At 36.4% G+C, this 15321-nt stretch overlaps 1 protein-coding gene across 7 annotated transcripts in view; it reads right to left on the minus strand.

The window, feature by feature from the left end:
* Positions 1-670: 670 nt before the first annotated feature.
* Positions 671-15321, minus strand: part of EPRS1 (glutamyl-prolyl-tRNA synthetase 1) — a 39243-nt gene continuing 24592 nt past the window's right edge. For 3 of the 7 annotated variants that reach the window (XM_037406018.1, XM_037406017.1, XM_037406019.1), the window contains 16 exons: positions 14994-15224; positions 13974-14222; positions 12929-13159; positions 12333-12598; positions 11055-11106; positions 10042-10251; positions 9816-9888; positions 8953-9032; positions 8520-8621; positions 7740-7895; positions 7419-7616; positions 6887-7060; positions 5554-5714; positions 4471-4549; positions 1311-1375; positions 671-1041 (listed from right to left, as the gene is read on the minus strand). In XM_037406018.1, the coding sequence (XP_037261915.1) occupies positions 891-1041; positions 1311-1375; positions 4471-4549; positions 5554-5714; positions 6887-7060; positions 7419-7616; positions 7740-7895; positions 8520-8621; positions 8953-9032; positions 9816-9888; positions 10042-10251; positions 11055-11106; positions 12333-12598; positions 12929-13159; positions 13974-14222; positions 14994-15224 (2478 nt within the window). In that variant the 3' untranslated portion in view covers positions 671-890. The remainder of the gene's footprint in view (positions 1042-1310; positions 1376-4470; positions 4550-5553; positions 5715-6886; positions 7061-7418; positions 7617-7739; positions 7896-8519; positions 8622-8952; positions 9033-9815; positions 9889-10041; positions 10252-11054; positions 11107-12332; positions 12599-12928; positions 13160-13973; positions 14223-14993; positions 15225-15321) is intronic. The other 4 variants (XM_037406022.1, XM_037406020.1, XM_037406024.1 and 1 more) reach the window with 2 other exon arrangements.

A 15321-nucleotide genomic window follows, 5' to 3' on the forward strand; every position in this document is an offset into this window, starting at 1 on the left:
GCGTGAGTAATTTTATTGGAAAGTGGAAGTAATTTTATTTTTAAAATGATTTCCTAACTGCAGCATCCAGCATTCTCTGCTGAAGCAACACATATTAAGTGCAGGAGAAGCGAAAGGGTTTTATGAAACATGCCTATAACCACATATATAACCACAGCCTAAAACCTTTAGCACTGAAAATACCTGTCTTTGGATTGCCTTTGCATTGCTCATTGCAGTATCACTGACAGACAAGTATAAATGCCAGTTTATAAGGTAAGAGAAACAGGGCTTTGCTAAATACCTGCAAGGAATGCCATTCACGCGCATCTTGCAAACAATGTGGCATTTAAAGCAAGAGAGCTTTCAAATTTGTTTACAAGTGGGTGAAAATATTCCTCAAAACGCCTGACTCCAGGGGGAGTTTTCAAAAAGGGTAGCGTTTACCACGCCTACAAGTCAGCAGCAAGTCTGTACCGAAAACTGAAAAATTTGAAGGCAAAATTAAAAGCAGATGTTTTATCTATAAAGTTGATGTGGGCACACTAAACTGTACTGTACAGTGTTCATGGCATTCTCTCCAGTCTTTCAGGCATTTTCTCAATGTACACATGCATCACAACGGAGAAAAGACGAGCAAAGGATACCTATGCTCCCCATTGAGCCACACAGAAAAAAACACCAAAGCACATTACAGCTCACAATACATGTTTATTATTAGAGATGTTTACAGAAAAGTCTGTGAATTACTGCTAGCCTAAGACTGACAACTGGGGCAGGTTTATGGTTTAATGGCTTTGTTTTTTAAATCATTTAAAAAGTCGCAAAACTGATTAAGTTTGGGGGTTATTTCAGTCTTATTAAAAAAAGTTCAATTCACAGATAAAGGAGAAGGTGCTTTCACTAGTAATTTAGTAACTACGACCAAATAGGGTGTAAAACTTGGCAGGGTTTTTGCCGCAGACACATCTTGCCCCACACTGTAGTTCATGGAGAGGCTGAAAAGGTATGCAGAGGCTTTTTGCTCCCATGGAGGGGGCGCCAGGCTCAAGATCTTGATCCCTGAAATAAAAGCATACTCATAAATAGATACTTTCATTTAAAAATAAAGATGCAATAAAGCGTATTACACATAAACCTCAAAAGCACACTAAGCAGTCTGAAAGTTTCCCAAGTAAGAGAGTAAATACACTGAATTATGCAGGACAGCAAGAGTCAAGGGTGAGGACTGTACATCAGTGTTTACCCAGAGGCATCTTACATCCCTGTTTTATATTCAAAACATTTTGATTTTGACTTTGGTGATACTCTCCAGTTCAGTTATATTTTACCTGGCAGTGGTCTTCTTGATCCAGTCCTCGCACTCAATTTCCCCACAGAAAGGGATTTGTACAATCTGAAGGATGGGGGACGGGGGGAAGGGGAAGAAGAGAACAACAGTTATACGTCTGGAAAAACAAAAAAAGTCATCCTTGCCTATGGAAGATTACTAAACCCTAACATCTCACATACAGTCAAAACCGGAAAAGTTCCAATTGCCACAATTAAATTTTAGTAGTTCTTTCTTGTCAGAGAAATAGATAAGCATAGTCATCCCTCCACAGTGCAGCATGGAAAAACCTACACCAACCCACAGCAGCATTTAAATCAAGTCGGGGTACTGGTTTTATAATTTATTTTTTTTTAACCCAATATATCTTCCTTCTGTGCAAACTATAATCACTGTTTTCTCCTGGAAAAGTTTAATACTTTCAGACTGCAGAACAAATGCTTGCTTACATACTGCAAGACAGTGCTTTCATGATGAAGTTTCATTTTTAATTCCATTACTATGAATTTTCATATTTTCTGAGTAAGACAAGAACATACATATTTTAAGAAAACAATCATCAACAGCACATTTTTCTTGGGGGCAGGGTGAAGTGGTGACTATTTTCCTGCTCTTTCCTTTCGTTAGCTTAACTGAAGAAAACTGAGAAAGATGAAATAATAATCCCATACACTCTTCTCAGTACTACTCTTAATTGTTGTAGCAAATCTCTTTTCCCAAGTCTCATAGTCTATTTCACTGATTTTTTTCATTTTATAGGGCTTTCACAGTGAAAATTCTGTTTACTACTAAAAAGTAGGATTACTGTTAAAAAAACACCCCTTACACACATATGAACACTTATGTAATGCTAACAGCTAAGGGCAACAACAGCTACTAAATTAAGCCTTCAGGCATTTTAATTCTATCCAAACTGTGAATAAGGTTTGCTCATCTGTGGCTTGCTTTCACCAAAATTGCGTTCTTAGTGCAAAATTCTCAATTTGCCTTGAACTGGAAGACACCTTCACTAGACTTCATTTTATAGCTTCACTTTCTTGCAACTGAAAAAAGGAACTATTACCAGCCTACTACACTTTTCTTGCATTAAACTGTAGGTAGATGATTTTTTAAAAAATATCTATGCAATTATTCTTAAAGTTTCAACTAAGCTTTGCAAGCAACTTAAAAGAACACAGAAGCAGTCAGCATTTTTAAAGAGCTAACAGTCTACATTGCAATTATAGTAAGGGGAGAGCAGCAACAGGAATTAAGCTTACAAATTTTCTTCTTAAATAGCAGTCAGCGCTAACACCGTAATTTCAAGAAATTACAGAATACATATGCTATTAAATTTTGTCCACACGACATATGTAAGTAGAGAGTGAAACAGTCATAAAATGATGTATGTAATTTTTTTTCAATTCAGAGATGCTGATTATAATAAACTATGTTATATAAGTACCAAAATCTAGCTGTACACAATGGTGAATGTTGGACATTGAAGACCAGGCATTTTACCCTCTCCACAGGCAGAGGGTATCATCTGGAACCTCTATGGCAGGAGAAGAAAGGGGTTTCTGCAGTATTTCATCAAAATTAAAGAACAACAATTTATGTGCATGCACAAATACAGAATTAGCTTCACATTCCATTCCTGCTGCCCTTGGAATGAGCTTGATTCTTCATTTCAGTTTATTTTTTACGTACAAGTTTACTGTAATTTTTAAGATTTTTTTAAGAGCTTATTTCTTCCTTAACTGTTTCTTTGTCTTGAAGACAGTCAAAAATAGTTTCAGTGTGCTTGTTTAATTCAGAAGTGAAAGGTACATGACGGGCCATCTTGAAATCACAACACATGAGAGCAGTAGTACCAGCTGAACGTCTATGCAGAGCACAGTTATTTGTTAAGCCAAGAGTAAAGATTTTTGGGTTTTAAAATCGACTACCAGATGCTGTAGACACACTCGCACCAAGGAAATGGTGCGGTCAGCAGAAAGAGCCCAAAGCTCTTTGGAAGCAGAATATTTCACACCTGTATTTAGTTATGCAGAGGAAAAAAAGGTAGTACTACTATTAGAGCACCTGCGCACAGAATATCTGAAAATTCTACATCCTCAGCTTCATAAGCATGCTAAATCAGTCCCTCCTCGCTTCATAATTATTTCTGTAAATCTTCTTATAAATTGAATTTAAGTGCAACAGAAGTGCAAGTTCACAAAAGTACTATGAATTCTTGGTATTTGTGCATTTTCCATCAGAAATTTTGACGTTTTCAGAGTAGATCTAATTGATACACAAAAAACGCTGATCTCTTTTTATAAAACATAGCCTTAATGATTGATCCCAGAGAACCTACTACTTGAACACATTAATCTTAATACATGTACAATTTCACAAGCTGAGGTTTGTGACAGAATTTCAAGGTTAAGAACTTCTGCAGTGGACCTCTGAAAAAGAAGCCGCAGCTCAGTTCTCTACTGAAGACTTTAATCTCTCACCTAGAGTACAAATACTTTGTCAGAACTTTACATTTTTCACAGATCTCTAGATCAGTAGAGCTCAATCATCCACATTATGAGCTATTCTTACTATCAATCCAAGGTTTCAGACTTGCAGTAATTATTAATGAACCCAATGGCTTCTACTTGGGTCATAAAAGTAAAACTCTATGACGTAAATAGCATGTACTTTAAACTCCTACTTGAACCCTATTATGAGATTTGACAAGTGTTTTTCACTGTTACCATTATGATAATGACAGTAAGTTTATCTTAATCTGAGTATTTACATTAATCTCTCTGAAAAGCGCCTTCTGATAAAAATGTAACACTCTAAATACAAATTACCAAACTGTAGCATTGTAAGTCACTGCAAGACACCCTGTCACTGCTGGCATAGGACTACACTTTGAGTGGTGGTAACTTGAAACACTGTTTTATTTAGTAAATACAGTATTTTAGCAAAAGAAGAAAGCTATGTGTATCATAAATTTTGGGAAAGCTGATTATTTTTGTGTGCAACTCTATAGGAGAGGCTTCATCTGCTTGTGAGGGGAAGTTCCATAAAAACCACAACAGTATTCATATAAAAGCTTTGAAATTTCTAGCCCCTGATTATCTATAAGGGACAGAAAATACGCGAAGGCACTTCCTGGGATAGAATGAAGTAAAGTTCCTTACCTTTCCTGAATCAAGCTCTTTTTGAAAGTCCTCCATAGTATTGGCCACCACCATATGACTTTTTAGGTCCTCAGAAGCTCTAAGAAAACAAAACAACCAAAAATTCAGTCAGGGCAGATTTATGCACTTAACCTTACTGGCCAAATGAACTAAGTTTGCAGAGTCAGTCAAAACAAAAAGTTACAAGAGAAGATACATATTCATTTGAATCAGGTTATGTCTTTCTATCATTTCCACCTTCAAAGACAAAATCTTGATTAATTGCCAATGGGGTGTTCTCCGGGCTGCTGAACATTTCACTGTGTTAATTCACACTGTTGTGCATGTCAGTTCAACGCCAACCAGCTATAGATAGAAACAGTAAGTACTATAGATGCAGATTTTTCTTTTTTAATCATGTTCTAAAACTAAATAGCAAAATGCTTTTTAACTAGGTTAAAAACTACGACACCAGGTAAAAATATTCTGCTTGTAAGCAACTTCTATCACCACAGAAGAAAGCAGAAAAACTCAATCTGCTGTTGGTGCTGGATCAGCAGCCTGTTCTTAGTGTACTTACAAACAACAATTTGCAATGACAGACACACAAGGGATTTTGGCACATGCAATAAGTGCTAATAACAGTTCCAAATGCATTTGATTGCTTATAAGAAAGCAATCCTATGAAAGTCAACAGGATATAGGGTCTAAAATATACCTCTGAACACAGAACTTCAACTACTGAAGTTTCTTGGACAGCTTTGTGTCTTTCCAAATCCCCTACCAAAAGCATCTTTCAGGAACGAATCCTGTGCACTATTATCCCATTAACTATTTATGGTGCATTTGTTTATTAACACTTCACATGAATTAAAATAAGTATTTTAAAAAATAATTTCAAACCTTTAATATTCTTTTTATGTAGCACAACAGGAAACTTCTATCACTATACATGAACAAGTTTCAGAGGCACAAAAATGAAATGTCACAAAGATGGGCCTAACTCGTCTTTCTCCACAAATGAAGCAACAATGGGAGAAATTCTTCTGACAGGTGAAGTGCATCTGCAATTAGCACAGCTGTTTACTGTACTTCTCAATTTACCTGTTGTAAAGGTTAGCATGGATCTCCTCCAAAACCTGCTTCAGTCTATCTTCTGCTTCATGTTCAGAAAAGGTCAGCTTCTGTCCTGTGTCTCTTCTAACAGCTACAAACTGTTGGCTCTTCATGTCTCGTGGTCCCACTTCAACCCTGACTGGAACACCCTTCATTAAAAAACATTAGGAGTTATAGAAGGTACAATGAGTAAGTCATTCTCAGAAGTCTTTGGGTTGGTTGGGTTTTTTTTCTCTCTCTCTCCCCACCTCTCTTTCTTTTTTTGTTCTAAAGCCCCATCTTAATATGGAATCACTCTACACATTTAAGTTTCTTTGGAAAAGTATCAGAATATAGTCCACTGCTTTTATGCATTTCTGTCTTTTCCATCCACACTCTCTTCACTTGTGCATTATACCTTGCTCCAACCTTGATTCACTAGCTTGGATGCTGCATCTGTGCCAACATGCAATTAATACTAAGACAGTTAAACCACAACTAAAATTACACTAAGATGCGTATCCCCAATAGTGCAAATCCAGTTTTTTGAAGATTTTGAAGATTTTTTTTGAATTTTAAAGAATGATTAAGACTTCTATAGTCATTTTAATGTTTTAGTTCATCCAATAATACCTTTTAATTCTGTTTTTACAGAACACTTCCAATGGCATGAACAGCAGATAGCAAAAGTTCTGTTAAATATAGCCCTGATATCAACATAGAATATTAGACTACAAACAGACAGCTGCTTTATGTAAAGCTTTTATGATTCATAAACTTCGGTGGTAAAAACTATGTAATTTCTCATCTCCCATATAACATCAAACAAAAGAGTTTCCATTTAACTAATAAGTTAGGAGTCCACTGAGTTTAACTTATTTTCTCTACATCCTGCTAACACATGTCCCAAGCTGTACACATTTTTTCATTGGAAATGAAGACAGTGGGTGTGAATGCATTTTGGTGGGTGGTTTTGGTTTGATGTCATACAGGTTTATCTTTGCTGTTCCACTGTGTGCAGCACTGTTGTGACCCTGGAGACACTTGAGTATTAGCAGACATTTTTAAACATGCACGTAATTTGCTCTATTAATTTCATTTTCTAGTTATACGAAGTGGAGACTTGCAAGTTCAAAAATCACTAATGACATGTAAATCCTAGCGAAGAGAACAAGTCTCAAAACATCTTTTCTTCATTTATTAATGAAAGTGACCACTGATTATCAGGCAGAAACTCTTCACTTAGAGAAGTATTTGTCTTCAGAATACAAGGCATGCTTAACACGCCTCATATATACCCCCCACCTACAAGCTTCAAAACGCCTCCTGAAAACAGAAGTACCTTAAGTTCCCAGTGGTTGAACTTCCAACCAGGTGAATAGTTGTCTCTTAAATCAGCCCGTACACGGATATTAACACCAAGCAGCCTATTACGATATTCATTGCATTTCTTCAATAAAGCCTCTTTGTCCTCTTCAGAAAGGGAATTTGTGATACCACAGGGAATAATTACAACCTGCAATATAACATGACATGTACTTTATGTTATAAAAAAGTTATCTCATAGTTATAAAAAACTTTAAAACAATGTTGTGGCCCTATATCACAGTAATTTCTTTCAATTTCTCAGAAGTGAAGGATACATTTCCCTTTTCATCCAAATGGTACAGATAAAATTACTTGAAATGGATGGACTATTAAAGGGAGCTTGTCCACCACAATACCCTAATAATTTGTATTGACTACATACAGCAAGCTCTGCAATTCAACAGCTCCTATACTATGTTAAGTCTTCCAGGTGTCCAACATGAAATGCTCATGAATTCCACAACAGGAAAGGAAACAAAATTGTAGTTTAAGGAATTTTTACACACCTGAACACAGGCTACTCGAGGTGGGAGCACCAATCCCATGTTATCTCCATGAATCATTGTCATTACACCAATAGTTCGAGTTGTAATGCCCCAGGAATTCTGATAAGCAAACTGTTTTTCTCCTGGTTTCTTGGGATCTTCAAATACAATTTCAAACATCTTTGAGAAATTCTGCCCTAGATGATGTGATGTTGCTCCCTGAAACAGATGCACACAGAAAATTCTACTCAACGGAAAGTTAAGTCTATCAAGCATCAGTTTAAGACTTTCATCTTACTGTACTTACTGAAAAAAAAAAATAAGCTTCTAATAGATAATCACCTGGATTGCTCTTCCACTGGCAGATATAAATGCCTCTACAGTAGTAGTATAATCACCCCCTGCGAATTTCTCCTTCTCTGTCTTCCTTCCTTTCACAACAGGTATTGCTAGGAGATCTTCATACACTTGAGCATACAGATCAAGTATCTGCATTACCTATGATGAACATATTGTCTTTAAGAATTACTCAGTATTTTGCATTTGCTAAATCATGAAATACTTTTATGTACCAGTCTACAAACTTAAAAATTTAACGCTTTCTCAAGATTGTGATTGAAAAATAAGATTTTTTTCAATTGCTTTAAACTTTGGCTGTTATGTTCTGTGTCAAATAGCAACAACTATAAACCACAACAGAAAACAAGAACAGTCACTGCAGAAATGCCAGCCCAATGGTTACATTAACTTCTGGTTTCCAGCTAAAAGTTTGATATGCCATGACAGTCAACGAAACATCCGTATTTCAGGCAAAGGAAGTGTTAAAATTTCTAGCAGTTAACATGTGAACACATTATATAGATTTTTAACGAAAATAATTTTTAGGAAAAGCATTCTTTATATATCGCACTCTTCAGACTCCCCATATTGTTTGAAGAGACTAAAGCCTCAGACACAGGCTACATCTAAGAAAACAGTGAGCTCTAGTACACTTGACATTTTTCATAAGGACTCCCAAAGAAAAGGAGACAGATTTCCATGAGGTCCTAGTAAAAAGATTTGTGTTGCTATGGAGTAAAGTAATTTTGTGAAAGTAAAAGCACCAGCACATTTGCTTTTTACCTCCTCTGCTGCTTCTTCATATGTTGCAAATGCTGTGTGACCCTCTTGCCAAAGGAACTCACGAGTGCGAAGAAAAGGCTGGGGATGTTTGAACTCCCAACGCTGGAGGGGAGGAATAAAATAATTGAACACCATGATTAATGCTGAAGTGCCAAATTATTGTTAAATATAATGTTTATAAATAAGTATTAGAAAATTCTCAACAAAGACAAAAAGTCAACTATTCACAGATTTCTACTTAAACAATATAAATGTACATTGATAAAGCACGTTTTACTAGAAAGTGAGAAAAACAAATCACACAAACCACATTCACACTTTTGCCATGAAATACGTGCTGTGATCAGTATCGTCATGCCACGTCCACATACAATAATTGTCCTACACTGCACTTAAGATACAACAGTTATTCAGAAATCATGTACAGACATACCACAACATTGCACCACTGATTAAGCTTGATAGGAAGATCCCTGTGTGACTGCACCCACTTTGCATAGACAGGATACATGACTGGAAAAAGAAAGCAGCTTTGGGTCTCTGCACAATACAGCCAGTTTATGCCAAACCTTTCTTTCTGCTACATACAAGCTGTATGTAATTCTCTGCTGTAAAAACTATGCTTTTATGTTTAATTCTCTTTACAAAGCATTTTTTATCTTAACACATACTATTTTCACTGAAAAGAATACTTTCATGTCATCCTGTTTCTCTGCAAAACTGCTTGCTTGCTAGCCAAAGTACAATCCAAAGCTTAACATCCAATGACACTACGTTTGAGTCACTGACTTTGAGCATGTAAATACATCTAGGTTCAAAATAGAAATTCACTGACCTAGAGATTTCAGGATGCTATAACATACCTGGTTCAATTAAAAACTCATCCAGCCTTAGGTCTTAAATTGTTTATTTAAATTACTCTGAGGAAATTTTAGTAAAAGCTAGTTTCACAGCCATGGTCAAAGTACACGCAAAACTAAAGTGAATTATGAGATGAAGAAATTTTCCTATGAACAATATAGAACAACAAATGTTGTTCAGTCAAATCAAATCATTCTTCAGGATACTAAGGGAAAAATTCCTAGAGTGTACATTTCCTAGAAAAGTCCATTTAAGGGAACATACATGCTGTGACATTTGCTATAAGCAGCAGCAAATTTAGGAAATTTTGGTAAGGAGTTATAGAAAACGTTCTAAAAAACAGGTTTCCGCTTTTTAAAATGGAAACTTGTCTATCAGCTACATTATACCTCTAACTGTGTTATTTACAGCCAAACTGCATGAAAAGAAGTCTACCTGTTTCACTTGTGGGACGTATAGCAATTGGTTCAGCCAGTTCTGTTTTCCCAGATCTTGTGACCCACGCAACCTGAAGGAAGGGGGTGAGGGAAGAGAGGGAAAAAAAAAAAAAAAAAAAATCAAACAAAGTAAGTTTGAAAAAAACCTTTACTATCATACTCAACCACAGACTAAGTTGTTGGGTTCTCTTGTACTCAGATTAGAACAAAGTTTTTAAGTGTACCTCGGGAGCAAAGTCAGCAATGTGAGTCTTCTCCTTCTCCAGGGCAGCCTGGGACACGAACATGGGGAAGTAACAGTTTTCCACTCCAAGTTTCTTGATCTCTGCGTCGAAGAAGTTCTTGATAGCTTCCCAAATAGCATAAGCCCAAGGACGAAGAACATAACAGCCACTCACATCATAGTATTCAATCATCTCTGATTTTGTGATCACCTTTCAAAAGATTATTTAGATACTAAAGTTTCAATTTTATACACAAAGAACATTTAGTAATTCATCTGTGCGGCATGCAATTCAAGCAAAGTCTCCTATTTACAACTTTGTGCCCAAAAAGTTAGCAAAGATATGCTTTGATATTGCTTCTGTTTCTTGTAATTAGAAAAAGTTATGCAGGAACATTAAGTTTAATAATAGATCTAAATAATGTAAACACACTTAACTAAAACTGAATTTCAAGAATCCAAATAAGAGACAGTAGCTAATTTACAGGAACCAACAAACTGCACTTCTGTAACAAATGTCTCTAGCTCATGTCAGAAAAGATTTTTATTTCTTAGGGTATAATTAAAATTATACCAGCAAGAGGCAATGTACACCACTAATATCTCTTTACAATCTTTCGTAAGTAGGCTAATCTAAACTAATCATCCCTACTCTGGTTGTTTTGAGCCTTATGAGCCAGCAAATTCATTCAGTATCAACAGATTCTGACTGTTGTTATACACCATCCTGAGGTGAAATCAAACTCCCAAGCCTGTGAAATACTCTTACTTCACTGAAGTTTTGTACTCTTAATGAAAGAGTTCGTATGTGAATTAAGAAAATCATATATATATATGTATCGAGAGATATATATATATATAAGGAGGGAGGGGTGGAATGGTTGACACTCATCCTTTTTACAGCTTCCTGAAGTTAGTCAGACCTTCAATCCAGGCACTTCTACGTAAGACCATGATAGAAATGCAGGAAACAGAAAAAAGCAAGTATTTTAATTCAAACTGATGTGCACTTACCTGGGAGAACCAGTCTGCAAGATTTTCTTCTTTTTTAGCTTCTAGACCCAGCCTACAGTATTAGAAAAGAACCACATTTGTGCTGTACAGTATTTAGCAGTGAAATTTACCCTCGCTTTTTTTTTTTTTTTTTTTTGGAGGGAGGGTCAGGTTGGGGTGGAGAAAAAATGGGCCATGGAACAGAATATTTTAATCTTACTTCATAAAGCTAATTTTTCCTTTTTTTTTTCCTCCTGAAAGTTTAGTACATATTGCCTATTACAAATTGCTAGTATTTCCTTACCTTGGCTAACAAGATTTCATAAAAAGAGCTCAGTTCCTTTTCTACTGCTTGAACCCTTGTAATTCTCACCATAATGATGCATTAAGAATCTCAAGCACCTCCAGTAAGAATCTAAGATTAACCAGACCTGGGTGTAAGCTGTTCTACTCTTTGTTTTAAAAATTTCTTACCTAGCCAGTGGCTACAATTTCAGGAAACATATGCAACTTGAATTCAGTACTCATGTGAGCATCAGTCACACTGTTCTAGACAGAAAACTGACCCTACCATCAAAATAAAGATAACCAGTAAAACTACATGATTCTAAAGAAGGCTAAACTCACCAGACTCAAATGACAGTAGACAAAAGTAAAGTTTTTACATCTCTACAGAGAAATTTTAAGGGTGAAAAATACATTTTTCAGGCATAATTTCTATACAAAATAACCACATCTCTGTCTCTTAGCATGTAATTTGCGTATCTGAAAGATGAAATAAATAGTGCTGCATAAGACATGCTGTGCAAAGACTTCTAAAATTCAGGGTAGTAGCTAGTGAGGGAATGCACAGCAATCATCACTGCTTCCACCATTAACAGCAGCAGTACCTTGCTCTGGGCTGGGCTACGTACTTCTCATGGTACTTGCAGTTAGTATTTTGGAAACCTTGGTACAATGAAATAAGCGTAAGGGTGTTTTTTTCCTCCAGGGTTTATACTGAGCAAGATACAGCAGCACATTTGCAGAAGCATACCAAGTTCTCAATGACAATAACAATACCCACAGTTACTAGGTGTGCACACTGCTTTATATTCTTCCTACAGGCTAGGCAGGATTTTCCTTAGTAGGATGCCAAGGTACAGCTGACACTAAATAAGCTTTGATCCTAAATACGAATACAGTTATTTTGCACATGTCCGCACTTTCAAGTGAAATGAGAAGCCTACACAACTCTAAATCTGAATAGAAGTAAACAGTTAAGGTTTCTAGAGAATAGCTTAAAGGCTGTATCTTTACCTGGTTTGTTTCTTAGGGCCTTGACCCTCTCCTGATCCATCTGAGGACAGCTCATTGCCACGCTGTCCTTGCAAAGGTTCTTTTTTGGGGCCATCATTTTGCTTTGGTTGCTTACTCTGTTTTTCAGACTTGTTGTCTTTCTCTTTCTTCTTCTTGTCTTTGTCATCAGTGCCACTAGCCGAAACTGGTTTATAATCAACTCCTGCAACAGACTTATACTGGGCCTTCAACTGAAGAAGTTCCTTAACAGCTGCATCTATCTTTTCCTTGAAGAATTTAAAAAAAAAAAAAAAAAAAAAAAAAAAAAGGAGAAATTTATACAGAAATCACAGGAATAAAATGGCTCTTATCAAAGAAATAAAATAGATCTATGTATGGCATTGTGGGCATCCATACAGCATTGGGGAAAAAAATCTGCAAAAACCAATGCTTAACTTAAATGCATTACCATTTTAAGGACTGTATCTGACAGGAATAATTTTAAAAGTATATTTCAGATCGCAGAATTCAAATGCTGCCTATTCCAAATGTGTATTTCTAATTCCCATAATCACACTGATTTTAAAATAGATTTTTAGATTACAGTACATTTTTACCTTTTCTGCTTTTTCTGCTTTCAGTTTCCTAACTTCATCTCCTTGAAGAGCTACTTTGCTAAACAGAGCTTTAGCTTCAGGTGTGTCTGGACCACTGGGTACTGTGTCCAATGCCTGAGGCAAAGCGGCTTGAGCTACTGGTGGATGTCCTGGCTTGTAGTCCTGCCCAGTCTTTTCCTTGTAGTCAGCTTTTAGAGAAAGAAGGAGTTTTACTGCTTCATCTATTTCATCCTATATGGAGGACAAATAGCAAGATGTACTGATAAGAATTAGAGAGAACTGACAAGCAGCATTGATTTTCAGGCTAAGAAAATAAAATTTCCATCTAGCAATAAACAGTGCTTCATAATTAGGCAAGGACTCAAGTAACAGCTCTTCTCCAAGCAACAGGAATATGAGAGCTGGCACATTGTACCGGAACGTTTGCTTAGCCCACCTGGCCAGCTATAGCCTGTTAAAAACTGCAACAGAATCTGTACTGAAAAATACAAGAAACTGTTTCAGAAAACAGCCTTTTAAAAAAAAACCAAACCAAACACACACAGAAAAAAACCTAATCCAACACCAAAACCAATTCTGCAAGGTAAAATATAAGCAAAAAAAACCCCCAGCAGCTCCTGAAAACATATAGGTTTGTCTTGTGTTCTTTTCCACAACTATCACTGGATTTGTCAAGTTTTGAAGTCTTACTATTGTTGCAGGACACTACATACTTCTATCTTCACCCGTCCCAAATACAGCAAGAAAAAGTAAAATACATTAAAAACTTCTGCAGGATTAACGTCTGCCATGCATGTGTCTATTAATTTAGATGTGAGAAGTTAAGTTTGACTTTCTACACCAGCTGAATTTAGAATTCACACCTCTGAGTCAAGAAAGTATCCAGCATCAGAATAGTCTTGTGTGGTGTTACCAGACCATGCAAGTTTGATGGCTAAGCTATGACCCAAACATAAGGGAGTTTGATCATTATTTGGTGACAGATTTCCCCCCAGTGGCAAAAAGTGGCAGGAGTTACAATTGCTTACTCTATTGACTATTATACCTTGGAAGCTTTCTCTGCTTTGAGTCTGCGTACCACTTCCCCTTGTTCAGCTACATTATCATACAGTGCTTTGCCATCCACTAAGTTACAGTGTGCCAAGTTACTGCAGCATACAGAAGATGGAAGAGTAGTAGAAGGTATACAAGAAGGAGCTGAAGGTGGGTTTCCAGGCTTGTACTCTTGACCTGTCTTTTCTTTATATTCTGCTTTTAGATTTAAAAGAATTTTCACAGCCTCATCTATTTGTTCCTGAAGCAAGAAAGGAAAAACAACAGTTGCAGATAAAGATAGAAATAAGAGAGATGCAACACAATAGGTAAGATAACATAACCTTTACTGGAATTGCACTAATTTTGCTGTTACAATAAAACTTTTAGAGCTAACTTGTTAGTGTAAGTTGTCATTATTGAGTTCTGTAGTAAAACCTGGTAGCCAGAATACTGACAAGTTGCACATCAAAAGGACTGAATCAGGCAGTATATGCAAGGGCTGACCTCTGTGCCATGAAAGCTTCCCATTCAGGCAGCTTAGCACCCTCCAGATACAGCAGTCCATGACTTTGTACACTGGAGAATGGAAGCAAATACTCTCCCATTAATACATATGAATTTATTTTATATGTATATAAATATACATAATATGAATTAATTTATATGAATTAATAAACAAAAAAGAGAATAAAGAATGGTTCCCTGGCCACTGTCAAATTACTACCAAATTTATTATTGCCATTCTAGCTTTCAAGTTCCAGCCCTTTTTTCAAGTTATTGCTTATATTCTACTTCACTTATCTTATATCACTACAAAAAGGACTAGTTTGTTTATTTTCCGGGCTCTCCATACACTATTACGGAACTCATTAAGTCAGTCATACCAGCTGAAGAGAATTTGGGAAAGCGCTTTAGGAAATTTGAAAGTACTTGCTTATATTTTGTTCCCCAAGCTTCACAAAACCTGTAATGAGGTTTTAGTCTAAACTGAAAACATTGTTCCACTCAGAAGTATTCACTATTAATACACCTTTGAAGCTTTCTCCGATTTAAGTTTGCGGACCGCTTCGCCTTGTTCAGCTACTCTGTTGTACAGAGATTTGCTGTCTACTGGACATGGGGATGGAAGAGTAGAAACAGGAGAAGACTGAGGAGGGACAGAGACCACAGGTGGGCTTCCAGGTTTGTACTCCTGGCCTGTCTGTTGTTTATATTCTGCCTTTAGGGATAAAAGGACTTCCACAGCAGCACCTATCTCATCCTGAAAAAGAAAGAAAGGGGAAGAAAGAGGGAGGAACAAAGATATAGATATGTAAGACTGAAGTGCATCTTAAATACTTTCATGAAAAGACCTGCAG

Source organism: Falco rusticolus, chromosome 12 (assembly GCF_015220075.1).
Source record: "Falco rusticolus isolate bFalRus1 chromosome 12, bFalRus1.pri, whole genome shotgun sequence".
Classification (NCBI taxonomy): Eukaryota; Metazoa; Chordata; class Aves; order Falconiformes; family Falconidae; genus Falco; species Falco rusticolus.